Source organism: Leuresthes tenuis, unplaced genomic scaffold (assembly GCF_036924035.1).
Source record: "Leuresthes tenuis unplaced genomic scaffold, fLeuTen1.0.hap1 SCAF_8, whole genome shotgun sequence".
Lineage (NCBI taxonomy): Eukaryota > Metazoa > Chordata > Actinopteri > Atheriniformes > Atherinopsidae > Leuresthes > Leuresthes tenuis.
Genome location: NW_027325362.1, coordinates 14,649,650 through 14,673,559, shown reverse-complemented (window position 1 = coordinate 14,673,559; position 23,910 = coordinate 14,649,650). Strand labels below are relative to the sequence as shown.

Below are 23,910 nucleotides of genomic sequence, written 5' to 3'. Positions count from 1 at the left end.
TGAATCATTAAATGCTTTTGTGCCACAGAAGCTGAACAGAGAGAACAGATGTGATTCTCTTTGAAGAAAAGCTTCAAATTTGACAGAAAAGGTAAAGCATCCTGTGTTGAAATTTATCTTTACTGACTTCATAAGTCCTTCCATGTAAGCTTAATTTTGTCAGTGTTCTTCCGGTTTGTCCACTTGCCCTTTTATTTGGGTGTGAACTGGCTTTTGTATACGTGGCTGCTTCATCATGCAACAGTTGCCCTGTTGCATACAGTGAGAATCTTGTCTAGTTTTACACTGGCATATATGTGCTTCTCCATCTGGCTAGAGATTCACCAAAAGCCATGTTGTTGAGGCACTTGTGTAATCCCAGCCACTCCTTTAGCTGCAGGCTAATTGTTTTACCGGACTTGGTAACATGAGTTCAGACAAATTAATCAATGATACGTGGCCATGGAATTTATGATATTTTAGTATATTTCACACACCCTAAACTTTGATCTGAAATATCTATTTCAACTTAACTTGTGTAACATGAGTCTTAGCTTGAATGATTAGATGGTTTTCTCTGCTTGTTGAATGCCAGCAAGACCAATTAGCAAAAGCCATAACTTTATCTTCACATGGTTTTCCATACAAGGTCAATACTTGGTTGGGCCACCCAGCTGTATTAACAGCTGCCCAAATATATCTAGCCAGCCTCTCCTATTTTTAGTTTTTACAACCAAACAGTAAAATTTCCTCTTGCAGAGTTGAATGTAGTGCTTCATTTGAGCTTTCACCCCTCTCTCTCACAAACAGGGGTTACATCGGCCTTTACCCTCATAATACACACGTCAGTATACTATTTTGCACAGCCAGAGTGCTCGCTGGATTACGCTGACACCAATCAGACTCAGTGGTTTTTAGAGATCAATGTGTTTTCAGTAAAACACATTGCAATAACCTTCTAAACAAGCTTTATTTACTTTCTGTAGAAGACTTCCTTTCCCTTACGCTGCCCCTCTTCGCTTCAGTTTTAGAGAGGGAAGACCTCTTATAGGAGTGCTATTGTTATGACCATGACGCAGCCATGCTCCAGATGAAGCAGCAGTTCATTTGAAGTAAAAGTTGCGACTGACTGCTCGAATGCAATCTGTTCAGTGAGTTGGAGAACGAATAAGGAAAGCGACAGCTAAAAAGGATGTGGTCGTGAATGAGAGAGAGAGAAAAAAAATCACACAATTCAGCCTGTAGCTTCTTTTGTAATGTAAATGTTATTTAAAAATAGTATACCCGTGCCTCAACCGCTGTATAACCCAAGTATAATTTGATTCTGTGGGAAGCTACGCTTCATTAGTATGAAAAGAAACCATTGTCGCTTAATGTATTGAAAACGTGTTTAATTTCTGTTGAGTTGTTTTTTATCCGACCAATATGGTTTTAACTCTGAGACAGTATGTGCAGGAATAGCACTAGACTTGTTGTCCTTTATTACAATTAATTGTATTCAAAAGGTCTTAAGACAGGAAAAGAACAAATTAATTTAAAAAATCCTTTATGATGTTTCAGATTAATTAATTCAGCAAATTAATTTCTTTTATATTACACACGGAGACAGCAGGCTTAAGGAAATGTTTTACAATGAGCAAATAAAACAGTAAATAAAAGATGGGAAGCCTCAAAACTCCACTGTTTTCCCTAAACATCTGTCTGTTGGCCAGATCATTACTCTGAATGCAGTGTGTCTTTTGTTCTGTAGGTATACACAAACACAAAGTGGCAGATATTTTTAAAAAGTTGTCCTCTGCCCTGTCTGTCTCCCACAACTTGATTCACCACGTGGTAAAAACAGAGAAAGAAGAGACCGAGTGAGGCATGCGATGTCCATTAAAGTAGGGTGAGCACTGAGGGTTGTTGCAGGGTAGCCATGGTGACGCAAGGTCCTGCTTTTAGCCTATATCCCAAGGCCATCAAACACATGACCATTTATACACCTATGAACACAAGCATACACTTAGACACACAAAAATACACACAAACCCTCTGACAAGATGCATTAACAGTCGTCTGACAAGTGAGGAGGCTTGTGAGGTTGGGGAGAAATTCTTCTCCTGGGGGCAAAGATCCAATAGAAGCATTGGAGCAGCAAGCGCAGTGTCTTGTCAGAGTTTCCCATTTGCTTACTTTGTGTGCTTCTCAGCCATGATAACCATTTACACTTTAAAGTTTTAATTCATGCAACATCCTTTGCATTTCATCGTATCTGTCTACCAATCTAGAGCTCTGCTTTTTTCTTCTCAGGTGATTGTTATCATCACAATCTTCACTTGAATCCTTGCACACCTTTGCCATACAACTGTGTGTTTTTTTTAACCTTCACTTGTGGTACAATCAAGCTAGATGTGTCAGCACTTGACTTGAAATTATAGATAACAATAGCTTGTAGATAGTAAGCAAGTGTGTAGGCCAGAGCATACCACTAATCACATATGCATTTACTCATCTCTCTGCTGCAGTGTGTTCAGTTATTTTCATTGTTCTGCTTTAAAGTGACACTTAGCAGCCTCAAGAACAGCTCACAATCCTTTCATGTAAACACTTGTGTGCATTCCTCCTTATTGTACCTCGTACCTTGATAGTCTAAAGCTATGTTACACAGGCAAAGCACAGTCAGGAAGAAGGGAATGCCAAATAGGTAGAAAGTAAGAATAAAACAAATAATTGTGTGCTTACATAACTTACACTTCTATCAGCAGTTTATTATTGATCTGCACACACATTGCAATCTTTAATTTCATGTTAAAAATGTCTTCTCCAGATTTTTTTTTTATTAATTAATTACAACAAATATTTCTTTATCCTATTGCAGTTTCTGTGTATCTTTAAAGAACCAAGCCATCAATGTTTCAGTTTGATTATAAGTGTTGCCACTTTAATTATTTACTTACTGCTATTAGCACTTTGAAGTCTCATCGTTTGCACATGAAGCAAATAATTCTCACTCCCCTCCATCGCCACTTCCCCTACTCACCATCTTAATCAGGCTTCCAGAAAGCTTAGGCCAGCCAGAGCCATTACTCACAAAACCGGGAGAAAAATGTCTGCTAGCATCATCAGCTTAAACACAGATAAAAGCATGGAGGAAGTTGCCAAGGTGGAATGGCAGTCATTGATTTTTTTTCCCACTTGGCTCACTTGGTAAAACAAAACTCACTTTGCCAACTGGCTGACTTTCCTTCTTGTCTCTCTCTGTCTCTCTCTCTCTCAGAGTAAGAAACATGCCAACAAGGTACGGCTGTTCTACATGCTTCACCCTGAAGATGGAGGGCCACCTTCCAAAAGACTAAGGCCAGATAACCCGGTAAGCTCATACTCAATCCATGTGTGTCTGCATGTGCCTGTGTTAATAGAATGCATTGGTAACATTTTGGCACACCCTAGGATTTGATCTGTGACCTTAATGACTTGAGGATGAACCGTGTATGTTTTACAGTTTTACCGAGAAGATTTGTTTAAGCTGTAGCCTTATACTTATATTACATATTACTACCGAAGTAGGAACGTTGCTAATGGGAATACTCGTTTCATCTGTAGTTGTGCTCTCAAGAGAGGTTATGCCTTAGCTGTGTGTCTGGAAAGATTTAGTGGAAGCAGATGCCGCCAAGTAGCTCTGTATCTGACTATTGCAGGACATAGCTAAGGAGGTCACTGCTTTACAAATGCTCATGTGTTTGTCTGTGTGCACGTGCCATAGAAATGCTATTGTGTTTGGTGCCATTTCTAGGTTCTGCAGCTTTAGCAAATGCTGAGGTTGCAGTTGCATCTGCAGTCAATTGTTGGACTTGAAACATGAGGCAAAAAACAGGTATTCTGCTGCTGCTGCTGCTGCTGCTGCTGCTGATACGTGTGTATATTTGAGCGTGAATGTGTAATAGTCTATTGTGTACTGTAGAGGGAGATTTACTATTGTACACTGTGAGCCCATTTATCTGGCTTGTCCCACTTGGCATAAAATGCAAATACAGACAGAGAATACGTGAAGCGCACACTTTGGGGACACAGCTGGTGAAAAAACAAAGCTTATCAAACTAACTGAGGGGGAAAAGTGGTGGACTGTTTCCAAAAACAGTGCAATAGCCAGGAGCTTGGACCACAGTGCAAAGCCGGTCACCTTGAGGGGGTGATGGACCGTTCTACATGGACAGGAAATTCAAAGTGCAGATTTCAGAAGTGACTTTCACATAAGAGCCATGAGAAGCTAAAGATCTTGTAAAGTAATGTTTCATGGTGCAAACAATTGTCCTCAGACTAAACTAAGAGGAGCTTTTTTGTTTGTTTTGTTTTAATTTTCATAATTAAATCCAGTAAGGGTAATCCACAAACACAGACCTTGAAACAAAAAAGAAAAAGCCAAGCCAATAGGAGTTATTCAGTACACATGAGTACATGGTTACTACTTTTTATGTTTAATCAAACATATCCCCGGGATCCTTCTGGGTCCTGCATAGCCCGCAATTGCGTTCAATTACTCACACAATTTCTTACATCCATGTGTATCCAAAGAATCTCTTTACTAAATTATTATATATATATATCTATGATAGGGAGCTAAAGTAGCATCCGCTTAGTGATATACTGGTTTAACAGTATGAAACTTTATGGTTATCATATTGACTTTAGTAGTTTATTGACAAAAGTTTATTGGGGAAAAGTACAAAAGAAAAGATATTTATTTTTCCATCATTCTATTAACAGCACATTTATCATTATAATGTATTAGTCGTATCTTCTAAAAGAATTCCTGATCCAAACAGACAATGTAATCGTCACATAGTGTAAAACTGTCTCTAAGAAAAACACTTAAAGGTTAAGTGAGAGGAGAGTAACATGTGCATTTTGGGCCGTCTCTCCGAAATTACATTTCTCAGTTTTTTCCTCACAAATTTTCTACAGATTAAAAGTGGCAACCTCTGCTTACTTTTCCTGACCTTCACATACCTGGAGAATCTCTGTGTGAAGTGGGCGTGAAGGTCAGCCTCAGACAGCCACTGGGAAAATGGGTTTCCGATGCTGCTCAATCAGCCGAGAAACAGCTCCGGTAAAGCAAAGTTGCAACTTGTGCCTTTCAAAAAGAATAAAATGAAAATAAAAAAGTCAAACTGAATAATTTGAGACAGCAACCACAAAAAAGAGCAAAAATTAAATGAACAAATTGGTAAAATTTGGACTTAAAATTCTGAACACTTCTTGGATTCCTCCACAAGCTGTTCAATATTTCCTAAAATAAGCGCAACACTCCAGTCTACACTCATAATATAATGTGTCATGAGCTTATTGGTTCACAGATACACTCACATATATTGTAGAATAATACACACCTGCGTCTCCATCTGTGCAAAGAGACATGACTCAGCCCATCTTGGCCTTTATCTCATACGAGACACTGAATGCACATAAACAAGTCATGTGCACACACTCAGACAAACGCCCCCCCCCTCCCTCATCTGCCATACTGTAACACAGCATGAGCACCACAGCTAGCACTTTGTTCGCAGCCCTTCACACAGAGAGATGATATTGATTATCAGACAGTGCTGGAAAACTGATGTCAGATGAACAGAGATGAAATCCACACCATACAGTTTGGAATGAACTCTTTTCTTTCATCTTTTTTCAGTGTTTCTGCCCCCTCAGTTTCATACTGATTGACATGGTGCAGTCCAGTGGGAGCTGCAGAAAAGGTTTTTCACAGAGTGAATGAAATGCCAGAGTAAAATGCCATGCCTTGAGGTTTTTGTGTTTGTGTGTAGGTGAAGGCATTTGTCACAGAACAAACAGAAAAAGTAGGTCATAGAGGTGCTCCCCGGTGAAAGAGGAGGAGACTCGATCAGCTTTTCCCTCTGCTCTGTCTCTGAAGTTTTCTGCCTGCGTAAAGGGCAACTGATGAAACAATGTTTTTCATAACCTTTTATTTTCCTTTTATAATATGTCTGCACTATCGTTCCTACCAGTTCACACTTTCAGAGCTTCTTTTAACTCCAAATGAGAGCGTCTGTTTCGCTGTGCAGCCCCATGTGTATATATAGCAATGTCTCCCACAGCACCTCAGCACAGAACAGTGAGAGAAGCAAGGAGGAGCAGAGAAAAAGCTAAACAGAAGGAGAAGAAGATAAACACAGCTAATTAGGAGTCTATTGTTAGGTGTATGAGCAGGATGGAGTCACACAAAAACACTAAATATTCAGCGATACAGACGTCACTGTCAGGCAGTGGGTGAGCAGGCATACGTGCAAAATGGGCACACAAAAACAAACACACACAACAATCAGGCCGCATGCAGATGAGTCTCAACAGATGTGTGAGGTGCGACAGGTAGTGAGTCAAAAATGAAGAAACTGAAAGGTGGATGACTTCGGTGGAGACTTCGGTGGAGACGTCGATGGGGGAAAACAGTGAGTCAGAGAGGGTGTTTATTGTTTAAAGTGGTGCAGCCGATTGGCAGCTGTAATAAGCTGGCAGTTACTCATATGTCAGTCACCCACACTTTCCCCACACTGTCACTATATCCCTGGTGTAATATCTGACATTGTTTCAAGTAGATGCTTCTCTGTTTCAGTACTATTTCTGCGGACTGCTTCTCTTACTTTTCAATGTGTTCTGACAGGTCAGACCCCTGTAGGCCACCAAAGAGATCATCTCAGGCTCTTTGTTTTTTAAAACAAAAAAAACACACACACTCACACACACAGACACGTTGACAGTGTGGTGAGACATGAGCCCACTGATGTTGGTTTTCCTCATCTAAGTTTTTGATAAAACAACATTTAGACGGTCATGTTTAGGCAGGTATGAAGCAGACAATGTAGGCAAGAGAGGAAGTAGGATGAATAGGGAAGGAGGTGAGATGAGGGGGAAGAAAGATGAAGGAACAGGAGATAAGACAGACTAAGGACCTTTCTTTCTATGAGTAAGAAAGGAGAGAAAAAAGAAAAGGAGAACAGAGAAGTACGACTTGTTTCTCACAGACACTTCAGCATGTCTCCTGTGCTAGTTATTAATAAAGATCATTGTTTGGCTGCATTGGGCACTGCTTCATGTGGTAATAAGAAATTCATACCAACTGAGAAAGAAACTCAGTTACTAATGGTGATGGAGGGGGAGGTGTGGGACAGTTCATAGCAAGCCTTTAACATGATCACAGTGGGGCCAGACACAGGGGAGGAGAGAAGGCGAGGCGGGAGAAGGCAAGGTGGGGAGGGGGTGGCGAGGGCCTGCCAATACAGATAAATATTTCATCCCACAACACACAGAGTCACTGAGACTGGTACCCAGAGGGAGATGGAGGATGCAAGGAGGGAAGGGGAAAGAGAAAAATGCTAAGAGTGAAGGCAAGGCGGAAAGACAAAAAGCAAGAGAGGAAGAGAGGGGAGAGCTGAGAGACAAAGCCAAGCCTGGAAGGTAAAGGTGTCCTTAAGTCTCACATCCACTGTCCATGATGCTAACCAGGGTTGACATAAGACACACACATGCACACTTCTTCTGATGCACACAGCATGCACCCGCTCATATAGATATGGAGTTTCAAACTGTTTTTATTATTATTGTAGTCTGTTGTTGCAAATAAGTTCTCTTGTGAAACTGGATTTGTCACCTATATTGAGACAGCGCAAAGAAAGGGAGGAAAGGAAGAGGAAAGGAAAGAAGGAAGAGATAAATGGGAATACATTATATCAGAATAACAGAGCAACTGGAACTGTGCTTTAACTGCTTTTAAGATATTCTTCAATATGTCGTACAGAGAAAATACCATAGTGAGTATTTTAACACTGTACTTGGCACAGTTATTAATAGTCAGTCGTTTACTATGCCCTTACAAGTAAAGAATCTCCATTATGGAAATGTTACGGTAATGCTTGTGTATGATGTCAAGTAAAGCTCCTGGTGAGAAAATCGGAATTGGTGGCTCAGAGATTGTAAAAGTCAGAATCATCCATCAAATTTCAGTCATTGCATCACTAGCACAAGAGGTCTGTCTTATCTCAGTTCTAAAAAAAACCTAACATGGGGAAAATCTTTTACCTCAATTCGTAACACTGAAGCAAAGAAAGGATTAGTTCAACACTAGTCTGACAGCATACAAGTATCTAATATATTATTGTATTCCACAGAACAATTAGCTCTCCCTTAACTGGAACTACAAGGAGCTCAGAAGACACATACTAAGAGTGTCCATGTGTCTATGCTACATGTGGATCGTTCATCTTTGATATAAATTACAGTGCAATACATTTTTTTGTTCATCTGAGGTAGATTCACACACGTGACATGCCATCTTTGTTTTTCTCTGAAGTTCATTCTGTTCACATTTTGTGACTGTTGTGGCAAGGTTTACAGGCAAATGTCAAACTTTGATCAATAACCAGCACCAATTGGATGTTATTTTTGAAAAGATGACTGGATTGTTGTTATTTTCCTGACATGCAGCCCACAGCACATTTTCACTTTGTATTTGCTCTGATAAAGAAACAAAGAGGAAAAGATGAAAAGATGATGGAAAGTAGCTTTAACGTGTTTGTGCGCGTGACTGTGTACATGTACATGTTGTGGGCACATAAATCAGTTTACACAATGGCAGTGTGTGGACCCATCTTTCCTTTGTGGACAAGAAATGAGTCATTGTAAATCAGAACATTTGGAAATGACAAGCTGAATCGAGGCTAGGGTTAAAAGATATGATTAGGGAAGTAGTACTTAGGGTTACAATTATTTAAAAAAAAAACTTTAAGACATGAATTTAAATCTGAAGTATCTAATAAAGAAATAGAAACATGAATATGTCTGTATGTTTGTGTTCCCTTATTCCAAACCTCATCATTAGTAATGAACCAGCAACAGTGAAAAGGCCAAGCTACAATCTCAGCCCAGAGAGACAGATGAATATTTGATCATCCCTCTCTCCACCTTTTGTGTGCGCCTGTATGTGGTTTTGTTTGAGGGAGAAAAAGCCTACTAGGTTCACTGCAAAGTGTACATTCAGCTTTTTGCCATTCCTGCTGCCTCTGTTCTCTTTTTCGCTTTTACCTCTTTTCACCTCCACCATTCTCTTTTCATTCTCACCTCCCTTACCCTCTGCTCCCTGGTCATTTATTTTTCTTTTGCAATCTCTCCCTCTGTCTCTCCCGTAGGACTGTGCAGAAACAGAAGTGGACAGGAATAAGTGCTGTACTTTGTGCAATATGTTCTTCACATCCGCAATTGTGGCCCAGTCCCACTACCAGGGCAAAACTCACGCCAAGAGAGTCCGCCTGGTGCTGGGGGAGCCGCCCAACCTACCCACAGCCATGTCCAGTCCTACAAACACAGGTATCTCACAGCTTTTGTTATATTGTTTAAGTAAGTCAGCAACAATATGAACCTCACACGGCCAAATACTTAACATCGTGGAGGTATCTTTAAAGTTTCCATATGAGTAAATCTTTTCCACAGTTTTCAAATTCATCATAAGATAACATTTATTTAATTCAATTTACACGAATATTCAGACACCTCACTTGATATTGATATAAGTACTTTGGACAGCAGTGGCAGGCAAGAGTTTTCTTTTGACAATCCCACAGGCTTGGTTCACCTTTCCTTTTAAAATATCTTCCAATTCTCTTTGGCAGAATCACTCAAGCTCCACTGCACTGAACAACCTTTTTCAGGTCTCTCCAGAGATACTCTACTGAGTTTAAGTCCAGACATCAGGACTTTCACAAAGGTCTATTGAAAGCGCTCCTGTGTTTTTCTTGGCTGTATGCTTCGGGTCTCTATGGAAATGGAAGCCTTCATCCTTAGAAAAGTTATTTTCTCTGGACTTTTCCAGCATCTGTCCATCTCTCTATCTTGATTATTCTACCACTGCCTGTCAATGAAAAAAAATTTCCTCAGAACAATGATGCCATCACCATGTTGGACTGTAAATGGACTGGAATGGTATTATTCAGGTGATACTCAGTACTTGGTTACTTGACTCACAGTTGGGATTTTTTCCTCTCACTGTCATTCGGGTACCTTTTGGCATACTACCAGTTACCCAGATACGCCACAGGATGTTAGATCTTATATATGCAAAGAGGTTTGTGCCTTCTTAAATATGTCAATTTTTTTAGAATGAACCATTTTAAAGAGATGTATGTAGACTAACAAAAAGACAATTAATCTAATCTTCTCTTATGATAAGACTGATTTCCACAAATTGAAATATGTTCATGATGTGGAGAATTTTTCCATCAGTGCTATTTTCTTTACAATGACATCACAGGTATGAAGCAGCTGACGATGTTCAGGTGCTGATAAAGTGCCTGTACAGTTTTGGAGAAAAAAAGAGAAAACCTTTTTTGGCAAGTTAGCCATCATCTGTATCATTCTCATTCGGGTTAAACTTGAAAGCAGCCTATCAATCTATTGACCTGAAACTGGTACTTTCATGATTAGTCCTTTCAACCCTTGCTAACTGGTGACTTTGTTGGAGTTCAAAGTTTATTTCTCCAGCCAGAGTCTGTCATCAAGCTAATCAGTTTTGTCAAAACACAACTTGTGTCCGCTTACTGTAAAGACAAGTAATTCGGATATCCGCTTTTTACAATGTGTATCACTAAACTGACATCTATTTTTAGTTCAAAGTGCCTGGATTTGGAGCTCTTTAGGCATGATTCAGTAGAAACTTCCAACTTAAGATGAGGCGGAAAAAAAAAAGTCTGAAGAATGAATCTCTATACCAAATAAAAGAATCCACCTTTTTCAATCATGAACATGTTTGCTGAAGAGTTGCTATTTTAGTATATGTTTATACAGTATATATATATATATATATATATATATATATATATATATCACATATATTTATATAAATGTGTGGATTGGAAATTCATATTGACAGAGCTATAAACACACAGTTGCTACAAATTGGAGTGTTATAATCAAGCCCCTGAGTGAGTTTTACTGAACTTTGTCCTACTTTGGAAAACTGTCTCTTTTATACTCCCACTGCTGTGGAGTGCTCGTGGTTTTATGACAGTGGGACCTGGAGGAAAAAAAAACAAGAGAAGAAGCGCAAGTAGAAAGAGAGTGACCTGGGAGAGAAGAGGGGGATTTCAGGAGAGATTAAAGTCAAAGCCACCCTTTGTGAGCACTCTGAGAGGAGCGCTCTAAAGAAGATGCGCAGCAAAGTTGACAGGCTTGTGCCCACATGGGCACAGAAACATACACATCTGCACACCAATCATCAGAAACACACATAAGCCCGGTGACTGATACATTCACTTGCATGTCAGGACACATGGACACTAACATACGCTATGAGAAAATAGAAAAAAATATCATCAATAGAAACTAAGGGCTTTTTGTATTAGAGAAAACCTTGAGAGTTGTAAAGTAGATTCTTTGCTTAAGATTCATCCCCTGTGCACGTCCTGTTTTAACACAAACTTCAAACCATCCTCCTCCACACACACATACACTCACATACACACTCCTTGTGACCCGCTCCATGAAAAACCCTTACTTCTGCTCCAGTGTACAGAGATCACAGTCAGGAGAAGAGAAATGGTGGGAAAACAAGGGATGGAGAGAAGAAATACATTAAAGGATCTCTCCCTGTTGCTGCTCAGCACTGACTGCTCCACAGAGCTGTCAGAGCTGAGGAGCTTCAGTCAAGCGCAAACACACAAACGCACACAAATGCCAACCAGAGATTTGATGACCGCTTTGTCTTTGAGGTTAATAGCAAAACAAAAAAAAAGGAAAAAAGGAAAAAAAAAATTCAATAAAACAGAAGTTGGAGTGGTATGACGATGAAAAGCAAAGGGAATATGACTATGAGTGGGTGTGGTTGGTGTGATGAGCAGAGATGCAGCCATAGATACAGTAACTATGTGAACAGAGCTTGAAGACACATCAAGGTATGAGCAGCCAATGAGCTCGCAGGGTTGGAGTTAGGTCAACACAGGCCCACATACAAAAAGACACACAAAGCTAGCACACCTCACCCCACTCATTATCGCTGATCAATAATTCCTGTATGCTCTACATTTGTTATCAGTGAGCTGATGGTTGTTGCAAAATAAGTGATTTGACTAATTAGTGCTCGAAAGCACGCGTGAGTGGGATTTTGTTTCTGATAGAAAATGTCTAAACATGAGGCATTGTGTCTGTGTAGTTACAGTCGGTAATACTCTAGAATCACTGACACATAGTGGATGGTGAATCGGCACATTTGGACATGCCATCTGGCATCATAAGCTTTCTCACACAATCTGGCTGTGGACCTAACCCCCTCCGAGAATGATTTTTTTTTTAGGCACATGTACTGTACCTTACAAATGCAGGCAGCCTGTTCTGGGACTTCATTCATGCACGCACACACAAAATTTCACATACAGTCCACCACCCAAACACACGCACAGACACAGTCTTCACTGCAAGAGGCACAACCAACGTCCTGTCAGTGCCCGTAAGCTATTAATGGGCAATCACCATGGTAACCAGTGCCATGTCATGAGTAGCGGGTCACCTGGAAGTCTGCCATTTCCCTATTTTCTTTCCCTCAGTGAAGAGAGAAGATGAGGGGAGGAAGGTTGAAAAAAGAATATGAACTGGGAGGGTTCAGAAATACAGTAGATGTGAGCAGGAAGCCGGCACTTGCAGACTGGACCCTGGAGTGCAGATGGCCTCTTTCCAATTCTCATGTTATTTTCACAGACATGGCCTACAGTGATCCATTTGCCTGCACACTTGATGAGTAGAATATAAAACCCAGAAATCTTAATGTGAATGCACAGAATGAGTGTGCAGGCATGTAGCTTAAACTTCATCTGTGTGGGATTCTGTCTGAATGTGAATGCATTACATTTTTCTGTCAAGGTAATTTGCTGAAAATATTTTCATTTCACGTCATTTTTGCACTACACCTCCATTTGCATGTGAATTAATGTTAATATCCTCCCTCACTCTCCCCTCCTCTCTTCTGCCTTTTCTTCCTCCTTCTGCAATCCTTCACACCTCATTCCTCATTTTCTAACTCCTTCTTGTTCCCTTCCTCCCCAGATTCCTCACCTTCCACCCCGCTGCCCACAGACCCTGCAGCGTGTCCCCCTCCTCCCCCCGCCCTTCCCTGGCCCACAGCAGTGGTCAGTGGAAATGGTGGTAGAGAGGCTGGGAAATATTGTTGCTTGTGCGGAGCCTGGTTCAACAACCCGTTGATGGCCCAGCAGCACTACGAGGGGAAGAAACACCGCAGGAACGCAGCCAGGGCACGTCTTCTGGAGCAGCTAGCAGGAAGTTTGGATGCCACGGAGAGCACAGGTCAGCCTCTTGAGACCGTTGCCCACCAAAGTGACAAATGAAGGGCAGCAAGGGTGCTATGACTTTGTCGGAGGAAAGATGATAAGTGGGTGATTAAATGCAAGATCTCAGGCAGTGTGGGTGATTAAATGTTCATACTGTAAGTCCTTGCATATGGTGTACATTTCACAGATCTCATACTAATGTAAGTCACACCAGTTATTCACAGATAAATATAGCATCAGCGGCCAGTTATTGTAAAAATAACATCTTCCCAAAATTTGGATATGCATGACTACCTATTCTGAAGTATCACTGAATCATATTTTTTTTTTCATCTCTCATCAGTTTAGATGTTTGCTCAACTATTTATGTATTTTGTAAAGAAAGAATGTCGCAGAGATGACTTCATTACCTTTCTATATTAACCTTTAAATTGAGAATTGTGAAGATTTGCTGTTCGGCATGAGGCTCGTCAGAGTTGGGTCACAGTCTGAGCTTGGTGGGGGTCTCTAAAATAACTAAGATTGGCTGCGGAGATAGAATGCATAAATAAATGATAGCCTAATGTGAGAGATAGACTTCACAGGTCACATAGCAACCCACTTTCTTTTTATTCTACTATGTTGCTATGACATGCACACAAACCAATTGATACATAGCAACGAAATGTTCATGGTTCTGAAAATATAACAGAAGAAAATCAGTGTTTTGAGACAACTAAGCAAGAGTCACATGTACCATAGTCATTTGTTTGTTCTTTTCTGTATATATCCCTGCAGTTACCCTGTATCAGGCTTGAACAGAGAGGGTAAAAATACCAAACATTACAGTTGCTATGAAAAATGAAAGTCCTCTTTACATGCAGACAAATTAAAGCAAGTCGTCTATTTTTAGAGAGCTGAAAAAAATCAGTTGTAGTTGCCTAAAGATGTTTTAGTTTGAAGGGAATTTTATTTGTGAGGTTTTTTTTTTCCATTGCAACAATAATACCGAAACTATTCACTCATCCACACAGTGGTAGGAACTCTCCTGTCGAACATTTCATAAATTGCAGTTCGACATCAGTAATATTTGTTTACATGTCCCTGCAGACCGCCTGCCAATTTCTGTAAACAAAACATTGTATTTTCTTTCAAGCTCTGTTGAAGGTCAGTAGGCCAAACCATTATGTTTGTTAACAATGCCAAAACAGATTGAGGACATAGAAATTAGCTTTGTGTGTGTGTATTCCTGTGTGTGTGTGTGTGTGTGTATACTTTGGAGTTTGCAGTTTAAATGTTTTTCATTTCTTTTTGAAAAAGTGAAACTTGCCAACCTTGTGAACCCATCTGCAGCATAGTAGCTACTCTCTGCTCCTGCTTCTTAATATGATATAAAGATGATATGGCTTTCACACACTCAAGCTCTCAACGGGCACGGTTTGTACAATATTCTAGTACACCCCATGCTGGTGAGGTGCATCCGTTCTGAGATTCAGGCTATATGGTGCATTGACCTTTTGGAAAATATATTTTTCTTTGTTTACTTATCTCATTACATTGAGGTAAAAACTGCCAATTACAATGAAAAATCTTTTATTTGTGTGTGTGGGGGGGGGGGGGGGGGGTTCAAATGGCTGCTGGTGATATTTTAACAATATCCACGATTTCATGGGATTTCAGGTCACTCGAAAAAGGTCATAATATTCAATCAAATAGAACATTTTTCACACAGACTTCCTGATTTTAGGTGCAAACAAGACACTTTCATGTATCGAACGTTATATTAATTCAGTCGGCTCTATCATCTATGTTATTTCTACATGATAAGCTGAATATGTTGTCAGATGCACGTTAAAAAGCCTGCAGTATGTTTCAAACTAGGGAGCAATCACGAAGCAGAGCCCAACAAAAAGTTTCAACAGAGATGCATCAGTGTAAATTGAGTTATCAGAATTGCTGGGTCTTGATGCAAAGCATAGATACTAGAGACCAAACCTCTTCGACCCTTTCGAAAGTGATCATCTGTTAACCCAAGCAAATACTTTGTCCATTTGCAACGAGCCATGAATCTCAAAGCCAAACTTCGACACATCTTATTAATTCTGTTTGCCACAGTCTTAACTTTCCATGTCGCTTGTCAGAGGTCACAGCTTGCTCATATTACAGCACAGCTTTCACACTTGTTAGTGTGAGCATTGCAATGTGTAAAAAAGTCATGGGACCTCTGCTGGCATGGATAATCGTACTCAACTTTTAATACACTTCACATTGGAGAAGGATCAGTCAGCTACATAACAGTCCCACATATATACATACTTGGAATGGTCAAATAGGAAGAAATTATACTATTTCTGTTCATTGGTAAAACATAGATTGAATAAGTTATCAAGGCGAGTCCTGAGGTTTTATTCCTACGTCTTTCTCACTCCCTTTGTCGTTGTCTCCCACACAAACACTTCCAAGCAGTAAGATGACATAGATTCACACGATCGCACATACACTTTTGCCAGAGGGGTCCACTAATGAAATAATGAATAGTATTTGGCACAGGCACTGCTTTTTTTGCTTTTTCTGTATCCTACAGTATGTGATTTCATCTAACATCATCCTGCCGCAGCACACATATACAAGTAGCACTCGTAGCACACATCACACAGGCTTTGCCAAGCACATGCAAATCCTCTGAGAGCCGAAGCCGTGCCGTTCACTGTGTGCTCCAGGTGCCGTGACACAAACCATCATCTCAAGAAGCCAATCATATTAAAAGCATGAGTCATGTTGCCGCCCACAGTGGCTCGGAGGCTTTAAGTGGTGTCATGTTAGATATTGTCCTCCATCCACACACTGTGACCCAGATCCCAGAACCGTGGCACTTTTTTTTTTTAACCATTTTATTTTGGGGTGATTCTGACAGAAACTGTTGAAGCATATGTAAATATGAATAGAGGAAACTTTTGTAAAGAAAACTCCTTTTCAAATCTTCTAGCACTTTGGTGAAGGGCGATGCTTCATTCCAAAATCTTCTACATCTTCCCATCTAGGACAACAAACTGGTCTAAGATTTGATTCGGGAAGATTTTATGAGTTTACATGATTGATAGCATGTGCCATCAGTGCGGTTCTATTGACAGCACTCATTGGTTTTTTTAGTTCAGACACATTTCAAATGGTGAAAGATTCTCACATCTGATTGGCTTTTATCACCTCTTCAGGTGCGAAGTCACAGGTGCGCTGAGTATAATCTCAGAGGGAGGGTCGAAGGCGACGTGGCTGCTGAGCTAACACAAAGACGAGTGGGGAGAAATGTGGAATTCAATCTCAGCCAAGCACAGATTCATCTCTGTCCTTTTGTCCTCCCTTTCCCTTTGTGGAGCTGTCGTCTTTTTACACTCTGTTTATCTTTTTCCCTACCCCTTCCTGCTGCTGTACTCTGTCTTGTCACCTTGCTGCTTCTTGCTGTGCTTGTTTTGTGTGTAAACGTGTGTGTGCACCATGAGGGGCTGTCGTCATGTCTCATCTGTCATTCTCATTAGGTCTCCACAAGGTACAGGTGACAAATTTACACACAGTTTTCCTTCCTTTAAACTGTGGCAATAGAGTCTGCCTGCTGTATTTTTTTAATTGTGTCCGATTGATGACACTGACCTTTACTTGTACTTGCATTATTCAGTGTTGTACCCCCTAAAGTCGACCAATATATAAGAATTTCCTGTGACATTTATATGGACACCATTTCTTACCCTTGGATTTTTCTGCTGCAATTTCACACACAAGGCACAAGGGAGAATGTTGTGATTTTCTATGGCGAGGTGCCAGATAAAACCCCTTGGAGATGGATTAAGTAGGAGGACGACAGAGTTACAGTGGAGGTGGCTACTGGCGAGAGATGGAGCCCAACTGACTTGGCTTTGCCTTTACATAAATCACAACAGGAGTAGAAACCTCTCAAGACAGGCTCCGTGCTTTGTCTCTGCTCCCCGAAGACTCAGTGGAGAATTAGAAGCAGTGAGATAAGCGTCTAGGATGGGAGTGTGTGTTTCTGCCTGTGTGTGTGTGTGTGTGTGTGTGTGTGTGTGCATGTGTTTGTGTGTGAGTACTCAAGAGAGAAAGTGAGGCACTAAAGCAGAGAGAAAATTGTGTGGAATAGATGACTGTGCCTGAGCTGTGGGACAGAGATGAACCTCTATCCCACGAGAGAGCACTCACTGTAACACAGTCTCAGATGAAACTTACATGCAGTGCGTGCACATGTTCAATTACAGGCGTCTTAAGAGAACGTAGAGGTTGGTTGTCAAAACTTTCCTAAAAATGTCCAAAACAAAATGTCTTAACTACTGGCTCAAACAACGATTTGTAATGTGAAAGGATGCCTCGTAAAGAACCAAGAGAGGAACATCACACAATGAAACATTTAACCATTTTCTTCCTGTTGTTTTAATTAGTTTGTTCTCGCTGCTCTCATCATTGCTTCTAGCAGTAGAAGGCAGCTGTTTACACTAAAAATAATGCGAGACACCAACTACTTGTCGTGAAGCACATTAGACATAAAAATGTAAACAGCTCTCTGGTGAAAGTATTGGAGCATTTAGGAGCCAAGGTGCTAGATATTTCCTTCAGGAGTTTTTGGAGAATATTACAGAGCTTAAGAAAAAAAAACAAGAAACAATAGCCTTTAATGAAATGATCAGTAATGTGGCTATAACTGCATCTAACTGTTGCACTGTCTTCCCACAATATGTTGTTTATAACTTGTTAAAATGTGCTCACGTGGCAAATAAAAACATATTATTAGTATTAAAAACAATTAAACAAGCAGTCTGGCATAGTTTGGCTTGATAAATCTATATTTCCTAAATTAATTGCTTGAAAATATTTACTGAAATATTCTGGCATCAAGGATATTAAACTATCATAATCATAAGAGGACGTATTGTAAAAGTTCTTGAGAGCATGTATTTGGCCTCAAGTCATGACCAACTGACTGAAAAGCTTCGAGAAACTCTGACAAAAGCTGCCAAAGTATGAAATATGAAATGTTCCAGGAAGCCTTAGCTGAGGACTTTCTTTTGTGAGTGTAGTGACAACTTGTCATTGTGCTATTTTACCATAGTGGGCTAGTTTAGCACTCTAGGATGTTTAAATGTTATTTTTCCAGTGGCTAAGAATGATAAGTTCATCTATAACAACTACTCAAAGATCGGCTTGATGGTATCCAAAGTATCAAATGCAAGTAATGAGCTTCAATATCCCGTGACCCCTTATTTCATGAGACTCAGCGGGACTTTATCAAAGCAGAGCAACGGTCTTCAAACACTTTGATGGCACCCATTAGCTTTATACAGCTTTAATGGGACTCTTTTTGTCACAATTTCAGACTTGTTTTGCAGTCTGAGTACAAAAACAGGACATTGTGTTTTTATTGGTAATTCAGTTGTTTGGCTGCATTATAATATAACCATACACTTGAGCACAGAGTGCTGCAGAAAATTGTGAAACTGCACAGGATGACAATTTCTTTAGGTCTTAGTGAAATGTCTTTGAAATACTTTGGTTCAAATACCATGGGGATGAAGTGTCATAGCACATTTTCTTAACCATCTCTTCACAGACCTGTTCAGAGCAATCAATTCCAAGGGGGGACTGAGCCATTTCAGTCCAATCCAGCCCTGTCTTCCACAGGACGTGCCTCTTTTCAGATTAGTTTTATAGCTTTGTGCTACCATGCATATTTAAATGGAAATTAATTACTGGCCAAGCTTGTTATAATGTATGAGAGAGCACATAATAAATAGCCTGAGAGCTATACAGCAAAGCAAGCTCACATTACCACACACATTTCTCAAATACCTACATTCCCTTTGTAAGCAGTTTAGCCATGGACAGTTGACACTGATCCCTCTTTTAAGCACAGTTTCATTCCGAGTCATGTTTTAAAATGGCTTAAGTTTGTAAAACAGTGAGATAAAAAGTGGTTGGCACACACTAGCTAAATTTTTCTAACCGCTGGACCATTGCCTTAAATAAAGTATCTGCTTGGCTCTTTAATTCTCTCAGCTGGAGCTCAATGTAACAATTGGTCCATTGTACAGCTGACAACAGAGCAGTTTACAAAATAATCTTGCTTGAAGGTTCTACCTCTATTATGTATTACATCTGAGCCAGCTATAAATCTGAACATCACACTGAATGACATATTTTCAGACCTAAGTAGCCCAGTGGCAGAGTTGTGTTTTGTTGGAGGTTTGGAGCCTGTCATCACTTCAGATATCCAAATATATGATTTCAAACACATTTCAAAATGGGATTTTTTTCATATTATGTCCCCTTTGAAAACTTTTAGTTGGTTGCAAGAAGACAGAGGAAATGTGGTTATTTTATGTTGAAGCAATTCTTTATGAAGCTAGCTTCCTCATGGGCAAGGTCTAAAGTAAATCTCATTCTCTTTTCATAACTTTTTCATATGCGAGAATAACAAACTGAAATTTTGCGAACTGGATCAGTATTAAACTGGAAATAAAATCTGAAGGGACCTTGTAAACAAGACTGGAACAGATTCAGGAAATTTTTGACAATACTCCAAGCCTAGTATGGTTCTTATTTCTTTTGTTTGAAACAGATGGTCTTTCCAATTGTTGTCCAATTGGCTGCAAAATTAATTAGACTCTTTAACTAAGTTTCCTGGTAAAATTCCACTTGGATTCAGTCTCACTCATATCCAATGCTCAACCCTTCTCTGCTATGATATGTGTGATACAGTCCTGAGAGACTCACTGTCAAGCCTTTGCAGACTGTTGGTTTTGATCACATCTCAATGGGTTTCTGTTTTAATTCAGTTTTAGTCCTGCAGAGCGTATGGTACACTCATAGTGTACCAAAGGCTCTGAGGTAGCAACAAAACTAAAATCATACCAGCAACAAGAACAGAAAATCTCTAAATAAGATGAAATATGAAACTAAAGTCATACAATTATCCAGTTGTTACTTACTACAGTTGTGCTTCAGCCTAATTTCCTCTCTCTGTGTCTTGAAAATCTGGTTTAGTGCTATTTAACTGACAGCACACCAGATTTCAGAATTGTCAGTGCAAACTGGTACCTGAAATCCCTCTGAGACTCCCACATAAAAGGAACTGCACCGAATGCTTGGCAGAGCATCCGAACGGAGCAAGCCACAAATATCATGGCCTAAATTAGTGCATTAATGTTGTGGGAGCTGTGTCAAAAACTTTCATTTAAAACATATCAGACACTGAAACTGCAGGGACACGTTAAATCCCTCAGCAACAATGCCATTGAAATTAGTATATTTTTCTCAATTTTGTGAGCACATTACTTTTTTGACGAGTAATACAGTGCCAGCAACACCAGAAGGCTCTGTACATTAAACGATGGCAACAAACAGTTCCACACCCACTGCCGTAGCTCATTTCACCCCCTCTTTTCTTTCTTTTTGGCTTAACGTCTCGTGTAATTAACGAGGATTAAAACATCCTCACAAATACTGCTCAGTCTGACAAAAAATACGTATTCTCAAGTCTGAGCTGCGTGCTGTTACTCGCATGCACAGATTTCATGTAAGTTAATCAACATGGATTAGGGCGCAGAGTCTTAAGTCATAACTTATGCCATAACAAAAAAACACGCGATGCTGCTCGGCCAGGCGGTGGAGAAGTGAGATCAATCAGGCTAAAATCAGGGAGGCTGGCTTTGTCTGTGCTCACAAACACATACACACTTAATCATATATACAAGAACAGACCTCTTTGTGTAATCCTTGAAACAGTATAGAATTACAGGAAGAGAAAGGCATAATAAGAGAGACTTATCGTTCATTTCTTCTCTAAATTATCCCATTTTAATTAATTATCTTATTCAATTGCCATCGCTTTATGAAAAGAAAACAGTAGTAATGACATTTTGGCAGAAGATGTAGCATGTCTTTTTTTCCTTTCTCTCTTTCACGTACACACATATATTTAGCTGTTAGCTCCTAATAGATGCAAAATATCAACATTTAAGCCAAGACTGTGCTTACTCCAGGCTGCTAATTCAGTCGTGTCTTCCTTACAAATGACTGCTTGTCCTTAATAGTCCCTGAAACAGACAGAGTGAATCTTGAGGCAACATGGGGCGAATATGCCACATTATGCAACTCTAGCCCCTTCTAAATGACATTCCAGCACTCCCAACTGAGTAACAACCTCCTCTCCAAATTTAGTTCTTCACCCATTACTACCAGCGAAGGTCAAAAGGTGAGGACATACACAGACCACTCATATATCTCAAGGACATTAATGACAGCAGTGAAAAGGGCACCTACACATAAGTGAGCACATCTAATTTCACTTGCAGCACATGCCAAGTATTACACACAAATCCTCAAAAAATTACAAAAATACCCTATAATAGGGCCAACAAGGAGGGGGAGCATGGAAAGAAAAGGCTTCAAGAAACTAATTTTGTACTGTTTTTTCATACGAACTCGAAGCATCACGGCTGTTCATCTCTGATCTGAGTAAAGTTCTGCATAAATGACTCTGCCGGGTGCAAAAAAGGTTAGAAAACAAAAATAGCACCTAATTATATCTCTGACCAAGACTGCACAGACCATCTCCTTATAGACACATAGAGCATTTCCACCACCTCCTTATGAACAGAAAACATTATGAAATTCTGTGCTGCCACACTTCATTATCCATCTCCTGTTCTTTATGTCTTTTAAAAATCTTAATTTCTTTTGTAAATGTCCTCTTTTCACTCGTTCTGCTTAATCCTCGACTCCCAACCTCCAAATCTCTCTTTGCACGAGTCTGTCACCAGATTCATCAGTCTATTTCAGGCTGTTCATCACGACCACCTGCAAACCCTCTAATTAGTTAACATCTGTGTCTGAGCCGCACCATCTAAAGCATGCATTCACCACATTACAAATGTGCACACATGCGCAGCCATTCATAGTGGTAGACTTCCACACAACCAACTGCACTGTTCTTTTCCAATTCTTAGTGTCCTAATTCTTCTGTTGAACCCTGGTTAAGTTCAGGATTCAAAAAGCCACACACTTCTGGGCACTAAAAAGACGAAGGCACTGAAGTCAATTTCTAAAACTGAAACTGTTTTTTTTACTAATGATTAGAAATCAAATCTCTTTGATGCACTCACATTAGGAAAATGATCCTGCACTGCGGAGTGCAAAAATAACCTCCTTAGTGTCAATTCAGATTTTTTTTGTTCCTGATGTCGTTGCAACTTCCAGATTATAAAGACGATAGCTACAGTTTTTAGGGATTTTTTACGAACCCTACGCCCTGTAAGTGACTCATGCTAACAGTTTTGGCTATGTGTTTGTTGCTTTACAGGGCTGCGCAGCACTTACTCATGCAGTGTCTGCAGTGTGATTCTCAACTCTATTGAGCAGTACCATGCACACCTCCAGGGCTCCAAGCACCAGAACAAGTGAGTACAACAATGTTAAGAAGTACACATGAGCTGTAAATCAAATACTTTCTTTCAGTTAGCGTGTTGTGTAAAAATATGAGAATGGGAATGCTGCAAACGTCCCTCTGTTGGTCTCTTATTGCTTTTAGATGCACTTTCTCCACTGGGATGCACTGGGAAATGCACTTATTTTGTTGTAGTGTACTTAGTGCATTTATACAATGGCAAATAAAGATCTCTTGTATCTATTCTACTCTTCTTTAAGCATGTTTCACATGAGCAATCCCATGGATCTCTGACCACATTAATTATAGTTTGATAAGATGTTCAGTGTACATAGTAGACTAGATTGTGGTTTGTGCCAAAAGGACAGTATAGGTTTTCTATCTTATAGCCCATCTTTTTACTCTTTTTTTTCCTCCATCTGCCTTTTTGTGCATCCTCATCCTCAGTCCTTTCATCGACCTCTCTTCTCACATCTTAGCCCCTCCCACCACAGATGCGAGCAGAAGAAGAAAGAGTCACAAACGGAGAGGAGTCCAGGTGACAGGCATTTAAGTAAATGAGACATTCTTGTTTCAGAGCCGTCACTTTAAACAGACATCAGTTAGATATGAGTTGCACATTGTTATGTTACAGCCCACTTCTGTTTTTCATTACTGGAAACATCTATTATTTCAAATTCATTTTACAATGTGGAATTAATGTGCCACAACCCTTTATATGTTATGGATGCTGGAAACACTGCTACGTCCTGCAAAGTCTACAGCTGCGCATATCCACTTCAACTTTCCTTTAGGTGCAACTTAGGAATTGAGACGTCCTTTGATATATTTTGCTGAGATCGATATGGATGAGCCCGTTGAGCTTAAAATCTCAATTCCAACAGTAACCTGCAACATATACAGTGATATAAATCCACCAGCAGTAAGAGAGTGTGACATGGAATGGTTACATTTCGTGCATTTACCATGAGATAGTTGTCAGCGTGGTTACAGGCAGCATTGTCAGGTGTGTTGTCGTGCCTGTTTGTGTGTCTCTATTCAAAGCAATGCAATAGAATCAAGAGAGTTATAAATGGAGTCTTTGGCAAATAAAAGGATGCTTGAGGATATGGCATTGTGGTAGTAGCTTTCACTTTTAATCTTTTCTTTTAATCTTTTCTCTTTTTTAGAGTTGAGGCAACAAACATTTCT

General features: G+C 39.9%; 1 protein-coding gene across 1 annotated transcript in view; it reads left to right on the top strand.

Moving 5' to 3' along the window:
- The window catches only part of LOC140313050 (zinc finger matrin-type protein 4), a 56,125-nt gene that overhangs the window by 18,248 nt on the left and 13,967 nt on the right, over window positions 1-23,910 (top strand). Inside the window, exons 3-6 of the mRNA XM_072390993.1 lie at window positions 3,239-3,331; window positions 9,156-9,333; window positions 13,057-13,314; window positions 22,636-22,732. Of these exons, the coding sequence (XP_072247094.1) occupies window positions 3,239-3,331; window positions 9,156-9,333; window positions 13,057-13,314; window positions 22,636-22,732 (626 nt within the window). The remainder of the gene's footprint in view (window positions 1-3,238; window positions 3,332-9,155; window positions 9,334-13,056; window positions 13,315-22,635; window positions 22,733-23,910) is intronic.